Source organism: Mesoplodon mirus (genome assembly GCF_964341445.2).
Source record: "Mesoplodon mirus genome assembly, chromosome: 15".
Classification (NCBI taxonomy): domain Eukaryota; kingdom Metazoa; phylum Chordata; class Mammalia; order Artiodactyla; family Ziphiidae; genus Mesoplodon; species Mesoplodon mirus.
This window is the reverse complement of record NC_138991.1, coordinates 42,847,452-42,860,764: the sequence shown is the minus strand read 5'-3', so window position 1 is coordinate 42,860,764 and position 13,313 is coordinate 42,847,452. Positions and strand designations below refer to the sequence as shown.

Sequence of the window (13,313 nt, the reverse complement as noted above, 5' to 3'; positions counted from 1 at the left end):
GCAATGTTATTTCTCCTAAAGAATTCCAGTTGTCTCATCAGTAACTTGTATTACAAAAAAAATTGTACTCAATTATTATATTTTGAATTTCCTTCATGAAAAATTTGTAGACATGCATTTCCTCTTTTCTTATATAGGTACGTACATAATAGACTCCATTTGCCTCTTGGTCCACAAAGCCTAAAATATTTACTATCTTGCCCTTTATAGAAAAAGTGTGGCGACCTCTCTCCAGGCTGGGATGTGGGAGGCACCCATGTCCATGCTGGGTTAGGGTGAATCCCAACAGGAAGATGCTTGGGGCAGGAGGGAAGGCTGATTTCTTTTATTTTTTAAAAAAATAAATTTATTTATTTATTTATTTATTTAGGGCTGCGTCGCGTCCTCGTTGCTGCGAGCTTTCTCTAGTTGCGGCCAGCGGGGGATACTCTTTGTTGTGGTGTGCAGGCTTCTCATTGTGGTGGCGTCTCTTGTTGCGGAGCATGGGCTCTAGGCACGCGGGCTCAGTAGTTGTGGCTTGCGGGCTCTAGAGTGCAGGCTCAGTAGTTGTGGCGCATGGGCTTAGTTGCTCTGCGGCATGTGGGATCTTCCTGGACCAGGGCTTAAACCCATGTCCCCTGCATTGGCAGGTGGATTCTTAACCACTGCTCCACCAGGGAAGTCTCCAGGCTGCTTTCTTTTTTTTTTCTTTTTTTTGCGGTACACGGGCCTCTCACTGCTGTGGCCTCTCTCATTGCGGAGCACAGGCTCCGGATGCGCAGGCTCAGTGGCCATGGCTCACGGGCCCAGCCGCTCCGTGGCATGTGCGATCTTCCCAGCCCGGGGCACGAACCCGTGTCCCCTGCATCGGCAGGCAGACTCTCAACCACTGTGCCACCAGGGAAGCCCCCCAGGTTGCTTTCTTAACTGTCTCCTTCTGTCCTCCTGACTCCCGCCCTCCTTGTTTTCCCTGCAGCCTTGGCCTTATGTCACGGGTTCAACCTGGACACGGAAAAAGCAGTCATCTTCCAAAACAATGCAAGGGGCTTCGGGCAGAGTGTGGTCCAGCTTGAGGGATCCCGGTAAGGGCCACAGGGGGACTCCCTGCTCACACACTTTCCCTCCAAGACTTAACATACCTTAAAAAAAATCACAATTTCCTTGATTTGTTTTTTTTCTTAATTTATCAGAGTTCTACATTCAAAAGATACAAGAGTGTGATAGTAAGAAAGTCTCTTCCTCAAACCCTTCCCCCAATTCCCTCCCTAGCAGGGTCCTTGTTGAATGGTTTCTCATATGTTCTTTCGGAGAGATTCTACAGTGCATAAACCTCCACATCATCCTGCACACAATTTGTAGTATACATTATACTCAAACTACAACCTGCTGCCTATTTTTGTAAATACATTTTATTGACACTTGGCTACCCCTACTCCCCACCTGTCATTTATTATTATTTTTTTTATTATTTTCCAATACTTAAAAACATTTTACTGCAGTATAGTTGATTCACAATGTTGCATTAGTTTCAGATGTATAGCAAAGTGATTCAGTTATTCATATACATATATTCATTCTTTTTCAGATTCTTTTCCCATATAGGTTATTACAGAAAATTGAGTAGAGTTCCCTGTGCTATACAGTAGGTCCTTGTTGGTTATCTGTTTTATATATAGCAGTGTGTGTGTGTTAATCCCAAGCTCCTAATTTATCTCTCCCCCTCTCATTTCCCCTTTGGTAACCATAAGTTTGTTTTTGAAATCTGTGAGTCTGTTTCTGTTTCGTAAATAAGTTCATTTACATCATTTTTCTCTGTGTGACTTACTTCACTTAGTATGATGATCTCTAGTCATTTATTTTTTAGGGCAGTTTTGGAGCTATAGTAGCAGAACAGAGAGGCTGGGACAGAGACTCTATGGCCTGCAAAGCCTAAAATATTTACTTTTACAGAAATAATATTTATGGAAATAATGTTACTTTTCTAAAAGAAAGTTTGCTGGCCTCTGCTCTATACTGTCCTTTGCATTTTATTTTTTTAGAGTTTGCTGATTTTACCAAATAAATGAAAAAAGAGCTTGCTTGTTCTTTTTAATGCTTACATCATATTCCATTATTTGGAAGTACTGTAATTTACATTTATATTACATTTAAATCTATTTTTAAAATTTATTTATTTATTTATTTATTTATTTAGGCTGCGCTGGGTCTTAGTTGCGGCACACAGGATTTTCGTTGCGGCATGTTTAGTTGCGGCATGCAGGATGTGGGCTCTTAGTTGCAGCATGTGGGATCTAGTTCCCCTACCAGGGATTGAACCCGGGACCCCTGAATCGGGAGTTCAGAGTCTTACCCACTGGACCACCAGGGAAGTCCCCAAATCTCCTCTTAATGGACATTAGATTGTTTCCAAACTTTTGCTATATGAACAATGTTGGCATTTTTTACATGTGCAAGTATATTTTGGAAGTAAATTCCTAGAACTAGGATTGCTAGATCCAAGGGTACATGTGCATATGTAATTTTAATAGATTTTTCCAAATTACCCTCTATGAGGGTGGCAACAATTTGCACTCACACCAGAAGTTTATGCAAACACCTACTTCCCCACCCACTTGCCAACCCAAAGTGTTAGCAAACTTATGATCTTTGTAAATTGAACAGGTGAGAAACGGTCTCTCAATTTAGTTTTAAATTGCATTTCTTTTTTTAAAAAAAAAATTAATTAATTAATTTATGGCCATGTGGGGTCTTCTCATTGTGGTGGTCTCTGTTGCTATGGAGCACGGGCTCTAGGCACGCAGGCTTCCGTAGCTGTGGCTCGAAGCCTCTAGAGTGTAGGCTCAGTAGTTTTGGTGCACGGGCTTAGTTGCTCTGCGGCATGGGGGATCTTCCCAGACCAGGGCTCGAACCCACGTCTCCTGCGTTGGCAGGCGAATTCTTAACCACTGCGCCACCAGGGAAGCCCTGCGTTTCTTTTTTAAGGAGAGATTTATTTCCTTTTCTGTGAGCATTTTTTTTCTTATCTGTTGCCCATTTTTCTCTTGGTTTGTTTTTTTTTTCCTTACTGGTTTGTGGCAGCTCTGACTATACTGAGGAAAGTAGTCTGGGGTATGAGTTGCTCATCTCCCTCCCCCCGTTTATCGTTTGTTTTCTGACTTTGCTTTTGGTAGTTGATCAGATACAGAAATTTATTTAAAATGACTGTGGAGTTGAATGTATTCACTTTAAAATGACCTCTGGGTATTATGTCATTCTTAGAGAGGCCTTTCTCACTCCAAGATTAAACATTTTCCCATTTTTGGACTGTACATAGATTAACTCATTTAATCCTGATAATAACCTTGAGGTAGGTACTGCTATTATCCATATTTTAGAGATGAGAAAATTGAAGCACAATAAGGTAATTAATTGACTTGCCCAAGGTCACACAGGAAGTAAGGGTGGGACTAAATTTTAATTTCAGGCAGTAAAACTCCAAGGCCTCTATTCCTGTCCTCTATGCAATATTGCATCCCTGCCTGAATGGGGAAGTGATTCCAAGTTGGGAAGGTAGACTGTCTACCTTCAATGTTTGGCCTTCAGGATTTGGAAGTTCTTGAATTTACTGAAATGACCCCTGGGAATTCAAATGACTGGTTTAGGAGAATATTCACAATAAACAATCAGCGGTTAAAAAAAATTCCCATGTTTTTCTTTGCTGAATCTTCTTCCTGTTTCTGGGAGTTAGGGAATCCCTGTGAGGTTGGCTCCCCTACTTTTATTTTGGGTGGCGGAACTTCCACGGTCTCCTTCTCTCCCCAGATGTCATAGCATTCTCTTGTCCCTGTGGTGAGCTGTTCCCACCTCTCCCCCCAGGCTGGTGGTTGGAGCCCCCCAGGAGATAAAGGCTGCTAACCAGACGGGCGGCCTCTACCAGTGCGACTGCAGCATGGGCAAGTGTGAACCCATCCCCCTGCAGGGTAAGTCACTGCCCCTCGCTGGGACCTAGGGCTAGGGTTCCACCTCTGCACACATATTGACTTGCCAGACGTTGCCTTTGTCTTGGGATCTGTGATGGGGGCCCAGGGAGCCAGCTCCCTGGCCTCTGAGCTGTATGCAGGCACCCTCGGACACCCCTCTGTGTCCCTTTCCATGACCTACGTGCCTCCTTGAACCCCTCACACCTCCATGTCTCCCTGGTTGAGGTTCCTGTCCATCCCCTGTCCAGCTCTTATACAGTCCCGTCCATCCCCGAGGGTGACCATGTATATATCTGTCCCCTCAGTCCCCCCGGAGGCTGTGAACATGTCCCTGGGCCTGTCTCTGGCGTTCGCCACCAAACCTTTCCGGCTGCTGGTGAGTTGCGTTGGGTCATGGGAGTGTCCCAAGGGAAGGAATTGGGGGCCTAAGACTGCTGGGGCTGGGGTCTTGTTGGGTGGAGGTGCTGGGGTGAAAGGACAGGAAGCAGGGACAGCCCCTCCCACCTGTTCCCTGCCCCCTAGGCCTGTGGCCCCACCGTGCACCAAATCTGCAAGGAGAACACCTATGTGAACGGCTTCTGCTTCCTGTTTGAATCCAACCTACTGCTGCAATCCAGAAGGCTCCCAGAGGCCCTCAGAGGTGGGTACAGACGAGCAGCATGAGACTGGAGGGAGCTGGCAGGACTGGGCTGAGGGGCTCATAGTATGGGGGTTTATTTAAAAGTCTTGGTGCAGAAGCGTGAGGGAACTGGGTTCCAATGCAGAGAGGGGCTCTGGAGAGGTGCTAGGATCTTGCACTTTGAGGAAAGTCCTGATATAGCCACCCATCTTTGTGAGACAATGTCTCAACCATTGTCCTTAGAGTTAGTGCCTGGACTCAGCCTGGCCATAGTGCCTGACCGTAGCCTTTGAGGCTCTAGCTGGTGTGGCCCTTGTCCACCTCTCCAACTTCTTTCTCAACTCTTCTATCTTAGTCACTGTGTTCCAGCTGCCTTTCTTCTCCAAGAACCACACCAAGCTGTCCCTGCCTCAAGGGCTTTGCACTTACTATTCCTTCAGCCTGGCACGCTCTTTCCCCAGATCTCAGCTGACAACCTATTACTGTCATCTCAGCTCAAATGTTAACTCTTCAGAGAGACCTTCCCTGAGTGGCTCTTCTAATCATTTCCACCATCACGTCCTACCACATTGCCCTGCTTTGCCCTATTCATACCTATATATCCATATTTTACTTTTTTTTTTTTTGCGGTACGCGGGCCTCTCACTGTTGTGGCCTCTCCCATTGCGGAGCACAGGCTCCAGACGCGCAGGCTCAGCAGCCATGGCTCACGGGCCCAGCCACTCCACGGCATGCGGGATCTTCCCAGACTGGGGCACGAACCCGTGTCCCCTGCATCGGCAGGCGGACTCTCAACCACTGCGCCACCAGGGAAGCCCTTTACTTATTTCTTAAATGTCCTTTCTTCTGGGATGTAGGCTCTGTGATAGCCAGAGATTTTGTCGAGCTTGTTCACTTGCTGCTTGACAAATTGCCCCTGAACTTAGCAGCCAAAAACAAGAAACATTAATTATCTTACAGTTTCTGTGAATCAGGAATCTGGACACAGCCTAGTTGGGGATCTCTGTCTCATGGTCTCTCAAGAGCTTGAGGTTGTCAAACCAGGGGTGTGGTCTCATCTGAAGGCTTGACTAGGGGAAGATCCACATCCAAGCTCACTTACAAGATGGTTGGACTGAGGGCCTCAGTCCACACTGGCTGCTGGCTCCTGCTTCCCTCACTTGCTTGTCCCATGGGCTTCCCCACAGAACAGCTCACAACATGGCAGCTGGCTGCCCTCAGGGTGAGTGAACAAGGCAGTGAGAGAGTAAGAGAGTAAGAACCCAAGATGGAAGTCACAGTCTTTTATAATCTAATCTCAGAAGACTTCTGCCATATTGTATTCTTTGGGAGTGAGTCAAAAAGTCCAGCTCACAGGGAGGATGTAGAGAAAAGGGAACCCTCTTACACTGTTGGTAGGAATGTAATTTGGTACAGCTACTATGGAGAACAGTATGGAGGTTCCTTAAAAAACCAAAAATAGAGCTACCATATGATTCGGCAATCCCACTCCTGGGCATATATCTGGAAAAGACAAAAACCCTAATTCAAAAAGACACATGGACCCCTGTGTTCATAGCAGCACTATTTATAATAGCCAAGACATGGAAGCAACCTAAGTGTCCACCAACAGAAGAATGGATAAAGAAGATGTGAGATATATATATACACACACACATAAACAGAAACAACGGAATACTACTCAACCACAGAAAAGAATGAAATAATGTTATTTGCTGCAACATGGATGGACCTAGAGAATATCACACTAAGTGAAGTAAGTCAGAGAAAGATAAATATTACATGGTATTACTTATATGTGGAATCTGAAAAATAATATAAATGAACCTATATGCAAAACAAAAACAGACTTACAGACATAGAAAACAAATTTATGGTTACCAAAGAGGAAAGGGAAGTGGGAGGGATAAATTAGGAGTCTGGGATTAACAGATACACACTACTACATATAAAATAGATAAGCAACAAGGATTCACTGTATAACACAGCAGACAACATTCAATATCTTGTAATAACCTAAAATGGAAAATAATCTGAAAAATATACTTGAATCACTTTACTGTACACCAGAAACTAACACAGTATTGTCAATCAACTATACTTCAGTAAAAATAAATAAACAAAAACTCCAGCCCACAATCAAGATGAGGAGATTATGCAAGGGTGTTAACTCTATCAGGAGGTGAGAATCTTGGGGACCATCTTGGTGGCTCCTTACCCTTGTTCCCCAAACATCTGTTGATTGAAAGAGAGTTAGTGAATGAATGTTTTTATCCAGCTGATTTCTTTCTTTCTTTTTTTTTTGTGGCTGTGTTGGGTCTTCATTGCTGCACGTGGGCTTTCTCTAGTTGCAGCGAGTGGGGGCTACTCTTTGTTGCAGTGCGCGGGCTTCTCAGTGCCGTGGCTTCTCTTGTTGCGGAGCATGGGCTGTGGTTGTTGAAGCACGCAGGCTCAGTATCTGTGGCACGTGGGTTCCAGGGCGCACGGGCTTCAGTAGTTGTTGCACGCGGGCTCAGTAGTTGTGGCACATGAGCTTAGTTGCTCTGTGGCATGTGGGATCTTCTTGGACCAGGGCTCGAACCCATGTCCCCTGCATTGGCAGGAGGATTCTTAACCACTGCGCCACCAGGGAAGTCCCATATCCAGCTGATTTCTGACACCGATTTCTTCAACTGCTTGGCCATCTTTTTGCTTGTTTCCAAGTTGGTTCTGGAACCAAGGGCAGATATGTCTTCCTTTTACAGTTTTTTTTCTTTTCTCAAGTTCCTTTGAACTTCATTCTCAACCAATAACCTTCCCTCCTTCTTCACAGAATAAACCAAGGCTGCCAGGTGTAAACTCCCGCCACATCCTCCTTCTCCTTGTCCAGATTTCCTCAATGGCACCTCTCTTGGCAGCATCTCACTGGTTTTAGAGGAAGACCTGTCCTTTCCATGAGTAATTTTTCCATCTGGGCTTTTGAGGCTCTCTCGCATCACCACCTCTGGGGTTCACATCTTTAATCACTTGCTCTCTCCAGGAACCTAAATCCCACCCCCTCCTTTGAATGTAAACCTGCTCATGCTACCCATAACTTAAAAACAATCAACCACTCAAACTGATAGCAATGAAAATAACCTTCCCTTCCCCAGTCTCCTCTCCATCTCCTGCCCTCTCTCCTTCCCTTCATCACCAACCTTCTTGGAAGGGATCTCTCTCCTTGCCTCCTTTGCCCCCATGCTGTGATCCTTCGCCCTTTGACATCTGGCTCCTGCCCACCCATCATATAGACCTTGCTGTTGCCAGTGGCATCTGTGACCCTCTAAAGGCCAAATCTCTATTCTGTCCTCATGTTCTCTGACTTTTCCAATATGACCTGCAGATCACCTCTTCCTTCCCCCAGCACCTTGGCTTCAGACACCTCTCCTCTCCTCTCTTCTCTTTCTCTTACTTGTGCCCCTACTGAGGGCTTCTACGAAGCTCCAGCTCCAAGCTGTCTTCCTCGGCCTCCCCTGCCGACCTAAGGGCACCTGATTACAGCTTCTGTTCTTGCCCATGTGCTCTTCGTGTCTGACTGCATCCAATTCTGTGGCTTCAGCTCCCACCCCCACGTTTCTCTCTTCAGTCCTCACTCTTTTTTTTTTTTGCGGTATGTGGGCCTCGCGCTGTTGTGGCCTCTTCTGTTGCAGAGCACAGGCTCTGGACATGCAGGCTCAGCGGCCATGGCTCAGGGGTCCAGCCGCTCCGCGGCATGTGGGATCTTCCCGGACCGGGGCACGAACCCGTGTCCTCTGCATCGGCAGGCGGGCTCTCAACCACTGCGCCACCAGGGAAGCCCCGAGTCCTCACTCTTAAGCGTTCCAGACTCTTCTTTTTGAAAACATTTTCATTTCCTTAAAAATAGACAAAACATGCACTCGGTTCAAAGTTCAAAAGGCACTAAGTGATATACTATAAAAACCTCTCCTTCTTGGGTCTCTGAGCCTCCTCTTTCCTTCCTGAGAGGCAGCTACTGTTACCAGCGTCTCATGGCTTCTTCTGGAGGTACTCCATGTACCAATATTTACTGACATAGGCGTCTGCATACTTCACTTTGTGCCACAAAAGGTAGCGTGCTCTACACACTGGATTGTACCTTGATTCTTTGCACTTAGTGTACCTTTGAGATTTTCAAGAAAATTTCTGGCTTATCTTCCCTGTTTATTTTCTATATAAATGTTAGAATCTGTTTGTCTATTTTTTAAAAAGCCAATACTTTTTCTGGATAATTTTATCTTATTTTTTCACTGATGATACAGTAAAATTGACCTTTCTTTCCCTTGTAGTGTACAATTCCATTAATTTAAAGACATGCTTAGATTTGTGTAAAGAGCAACATGAACAGGATATGAAAGAATTCTTTTACCTACTAAAAAATCCTTTGTGCTGGGCTTCCCTGGTGGCGCAGTGGTTGAGAGTCCACCTGCCGATGCAAGGGACATGGGTTCGTGCCCCGGTCCGGGAAGATCCCACATGCCGCAGAGCGGCTGGGCCCGTGAGCCATGGCCACTGAGCCTGTGTGTCCGGAGCCTGTGCTCCACAACGGGAGAGGCCACAACAGTGAGAAGCCCGTGTACAGCAAAGAAAAAAAAAATTTGTGCTATCCCTTTCTACACTGGACCCTTGAAAAATGGCCAGTTTAAACTGCGTGGGTCCACCTATGTGTGGATTTCTTCCTCACTAAATTCATGCTGCAGTACTACTGGTTCTGAGGTTGGTTGAATCCGCAGATGCAGAATTGCGGATATGGAATTGCGGATACGAAGGGCAGACTGTGAAGTTATACACGGATTTTTAACTGCATGGAGAGTGGGGACCCCTCATCCTTGCGTTGCTCAAGGGTCAACTGTATTTATTTTTTAATATTAAAAATTTTTTTTTGCGGTACACGGGCCTCTCACTGTTGTGGCCTCTCCCGTTGCGGAGCACAGGCTCCGGACGCGCAGGCTCAGCGGCCATGGCTCTCGGGCCCAGCCGCTCCGCGGTATGTGGGATCTTCCCGGACCAGGGCATGAACCCGTGTCCCCTGCACCAGCAGGTGGACTCTCAACCACTGCGCCACCAGGGCAGCCCGGGTCAACTGTATTTAGAAAGGGACTAATTATAAAGGTGTGGCAGGGTCTAAAGAAGCTACAAGGGAAGGTCCAGGAAACCAGGGTGAACAACAGTGGAGCTATTGCCACCCTAGGCTGATGGGACAAGGAGAGGCAGAAATCCCCAGAATCTGGAAGGACAGGGAGTCATGGGAGTGGGCCTCCTTGAGAGGAGCACTGATCTGTTGAGGGACACGGTTGGCCCAAAGCAACCTTGCAGGAAGGGAGCTGAGGGACATACTCTGATCTCACCCTCTTCCCTCCCTCCAGTCTCCTGTTGAGGCTCCTAATTGGGCAAACACAGCTAGAAGCCAGAGGTTGAAAGAGCCCTGTTGACACGTCCCATGTGGGCTGAGCTCCGGGCAAAGTGGGGAATGGTAGAAAGTGGATTTGGGGCTGGGGCAGAATGGGGGGCTGGAGGGAGGACATCCAGCATACGTTTATACCCACTGTTCCTTTTTTCCCCTGTAACTTATTTCTCCCTTCGTATTTTTGGCAAATTATCTCCTATTCTTCATGAGGTAGCTCTGGTAGCACTGTTTTCCCTGACTGCCTTGAGCAGAATGAACCATATTTTTCCATACCACTCTGTCTCATGTTTTTATTTAGCTAGGCACATGGGTTGCATCTTGTTTACCTTTCATTCTCATTGCTCAGCAGAGAGCTGACATGCAAAAAATGAACCCTGAGTCTCTTGTAATCAATTCCTTTTCCTTTTTCCCCAGGGTGCCCTCAGCAAGACAGTGACATTGTTTTTTTGATTGATGGCTCTGGTAGCATTAACCCGACAGACTTTCAGCGGATGAAGAACTTTGTCTCAACTGTGATGAGTCAATTTGAAAAGTCCAAAACCTTGGTAAGGGTCAGTGGGTAGGTTAGGGAACAGCTTGCCTAAGGCTGGCAAATACGTGGCAACCAGGCTGCCACGTTCCTGTCCTGCTTCTATTAGAGATGTTGCCAACTTGCCAGTTGATCATCATTTTCTTTCATGATTTGCTTTCTTGCTCTGTCTGGAAGTGGCCTCAGCCTTCCTCCAGCCCCCTGTAAAGCAGGCAGACTAATTGGTAGGGGTTGGCGTGGGACATGAAACCCACATGTCATCTCTGGCTGAGTTCTAGTGCTGGGAAGTGGGAGCTGATGGCCGATCTCTGTCCTGGTGAGGCAGAAGGACTCACCAGGGGGCAGGGCAGAATTTGGAGGAATTTGGAGACTCGAGTGTTTCAAGATTTATGGAGAGCTTGCTGAGATGGTTAAGGGGGAGGAGGGACATCTTCTCCAGTGTGATACCAGGTGCCCGTTCCCAGTTCTCTTTGATGCAGTACTCTGAAGAATTTCAGACTCATTTCACCTTCAACGATTTCAAGAGAGACCCTTCCCCGGAATTGCTGGTGAAGCCAATAATACAGCTGTTGGGGTGGACACACACGGCCACAGCGATCCGCAAAGTTGTGTAAGCTCCTCCCTCTTTGCTTAGGATGGAAGGAGGAGGTTTTATTTTTCTTTGAGCTTTGCAGGAAGAGGGGAGGTGTTCAGACAGGGCTGGAGTAGAGGGTATTTCCGGTGGAGGGGTGAGTAAATGTGTGGAGGAGGGACTGCGCCTGGTATGGTCATGACATACAAGTCGTGAGTAAAGGTGGGATTAAGGGGGCTGGGAGGGAAGGGAAGGCTAGAGAGAGGCTAGAAAGATCAGTTGAGGCCAGGTCACCAAGGCAACTGAAAAGCCAGTGGATCCATCGAAGGTTTTAGCAGTGGGGAGACGTAACCATATTTTGTTTTAGAAAGTTCACTCTGATCTCTGTGTGCGTGTGTGTATGTGTGTGTGTGTGTGTGTGTGTGTGTGTGTGTCTGTGTAGAGGCAAGGGTGGGGATTAGGACAAAAGTGCAGGAAGATACGCTGGAGAACCATTGCCTCACATCAGGAGAGGTTTGATGAAGGCACAATTAAACTTATTAATTTTTTTTTTAATTTAGAAGGAATAATACTCACTTAAAAAAAATCAATCTATGCCAAAGTATATAATGGCAATGAAGGTTTCCTTCCCTCTACTCTTTCCCGTTCTCCTGCTACCCTTCCAGATCTTGGGGCAGCTACATCTCAGTGTTTGTCCCAGGAGAACCCAAGTGCCTCCTAGACAGAGCCCAGTTGCATCTGTAACTGCTGACGTTCCTTCCCTAGCATCAAGCGTATCTCTGTTGGCTCGAATTTGACATTTCCCTCCTCTACCCTGGACAGAAGAGAACTGTTTCACAGCAGAAATGGAGCCCGGGAGAATGCCCTTAAGATCCTGGTTGTCATCACAGATGGAGAAAAGTATGGCGATCCTTTGGACTACAAGGATGTCATCCCTGAAGCAGATAGAAAGGGGGTCATTCGCTACGTCATTGGGGTAGGAAATGTGGCTCTCCGGCCTGATGCTTCTGTAGAGGGTTCTACTTGGATACACCCTCCTTCGATTTTGCAAACATCAATAAAATCAAAGTGGGACAAGGCTCATCTCTGCTAGCCCATATGTTCACAACAGTGAACTATTGTCATAATAATGCTATGTAACAAACTATCCCAACATTCAGTGGCTTAAAACAGTAAGTGAGTCTGTGCATCAGCCGGGCAATTTTTCTGGTCCTAGCTGGACTCCCTCATGCATCTGCAGGTTGGTTGGCAGCTCTGATGATCTTGGCTGGGCTCTTTCCATTTCTGAGGGTTGCCATCGATATCTGTTTGCCGGGCTGGAACGACCAGGGTAACTTGGCTCTTCTGTTCCCTGTGTCTCATCCTCCAGTGGGCTAGCCTGGGCGTGTCCTCATGGTGAAGGCAGAGGAACAAAAGAGCAAGTGGAAATGTTGCAAGCACTTTTTCCAGCCTCTGTTTTTATCACATGTGATAATGTCCGTGGGCTAAAGCAGTACACATGGTTGAGCCCAGAGACAATGAGCAGAACGGAACACTCTGCCACGAAGAGGAGGGCAGAGCACAGCTTTGGGGAAAGGCCTTGGCTACAGGAAGGGGCAAAGGGTTGGGAACATCAGTGTCCTCAAACTACTACAGTATCTTGCATGACATAGAAAGAGGTATCATCACGGGTCTCTGGCTTGGCAAGTAGGAAACACCTTCATATGAAGGAGAAAGCCCCCCTTGCTCTGAAGAGAGGTCAGCCCCACACCAGGAGGTATGACACAGCAAATGAACCAAAGGCTGGATTTCAGCCCCAATTTCTCCCTTGACAGAATGTAGAGTGTACAACCTGCTCTACCGTACCTGACAGCTCTGTCCCAGGGGCCTTCTGGTGCATTCCTTCCTTGGACAGATATTATTTCAGATTCTTTTCCTGCAGAATTTTCTTTGCTGGAGGAGAGTGCTACCCCCAGAAAGTGTCTGATTCAGCCTCTGTTTTTTGGTAACAGGTGGGAGATGCCTTCTTCAGTAACAAATCTCGAAAAGAGCTTGATACCATCGCATCCAAGCCGTCTCGTGATCACGTGTTCCAGGTGAATAACTTTGAAGCTCTGAAGACCATTCAGAACCAGCTTCAGGAAAAGATCTTTGCGATTGAGGGTGAGCTAAGGTTTTGTAGTCCTGGAGCAGCTCCAAAGGCAGCTCCTTATCCCCAAACACGTACTTCCCTGTAGAAACAAGAACCTCCTAGC

The 13,313-nt window shown here is 46.7% G+C and overlaps 1 protein-coding gene across 1 annotated transcript in view; it reads left to right on the top strand.

The window, feature by feature from the left end:
* The window catches only part of ITGAM (integrin subunit alpha M), a gene marked incomplete at its 5' end in the record, with an annotated part of 39,243 nt that overhangs the window by 1,305 nt on the left and 24,625 nt on the right, over positions 1-13,313 (top strand). Inside the window, 8 exons of the mRNA XM_082643912.1 lie at positions 956-1,061; positions 3,835-3,938; positions 4,244-4,314; positions 4,461-4,578; positions 10,394-10,524; positions 10,973-11,118; positions 11,902-12,055; positions 13,071-13,221. Coding sequence (XP_082500038.1) covers positions 956-1,061; positions 3,835-3,938; positions 4,244-4,314; positions 4,461-4,578; positions 10,394-10,524; positions 10,973-11,118; positions 11,902-12,055; positions 13,071-13,221 — 981 coding nt within the window. The remainder of the gene's footprint in view (positions 1-955; positions 1,062-3,834; positions 3,939-4,243; positions 4,315-4,460; positions 4,579-10,393; positions 10,525-10,972; positions 11,119-11,901; positions 12,056-13,070; positions 13,222-13,313) is intronic.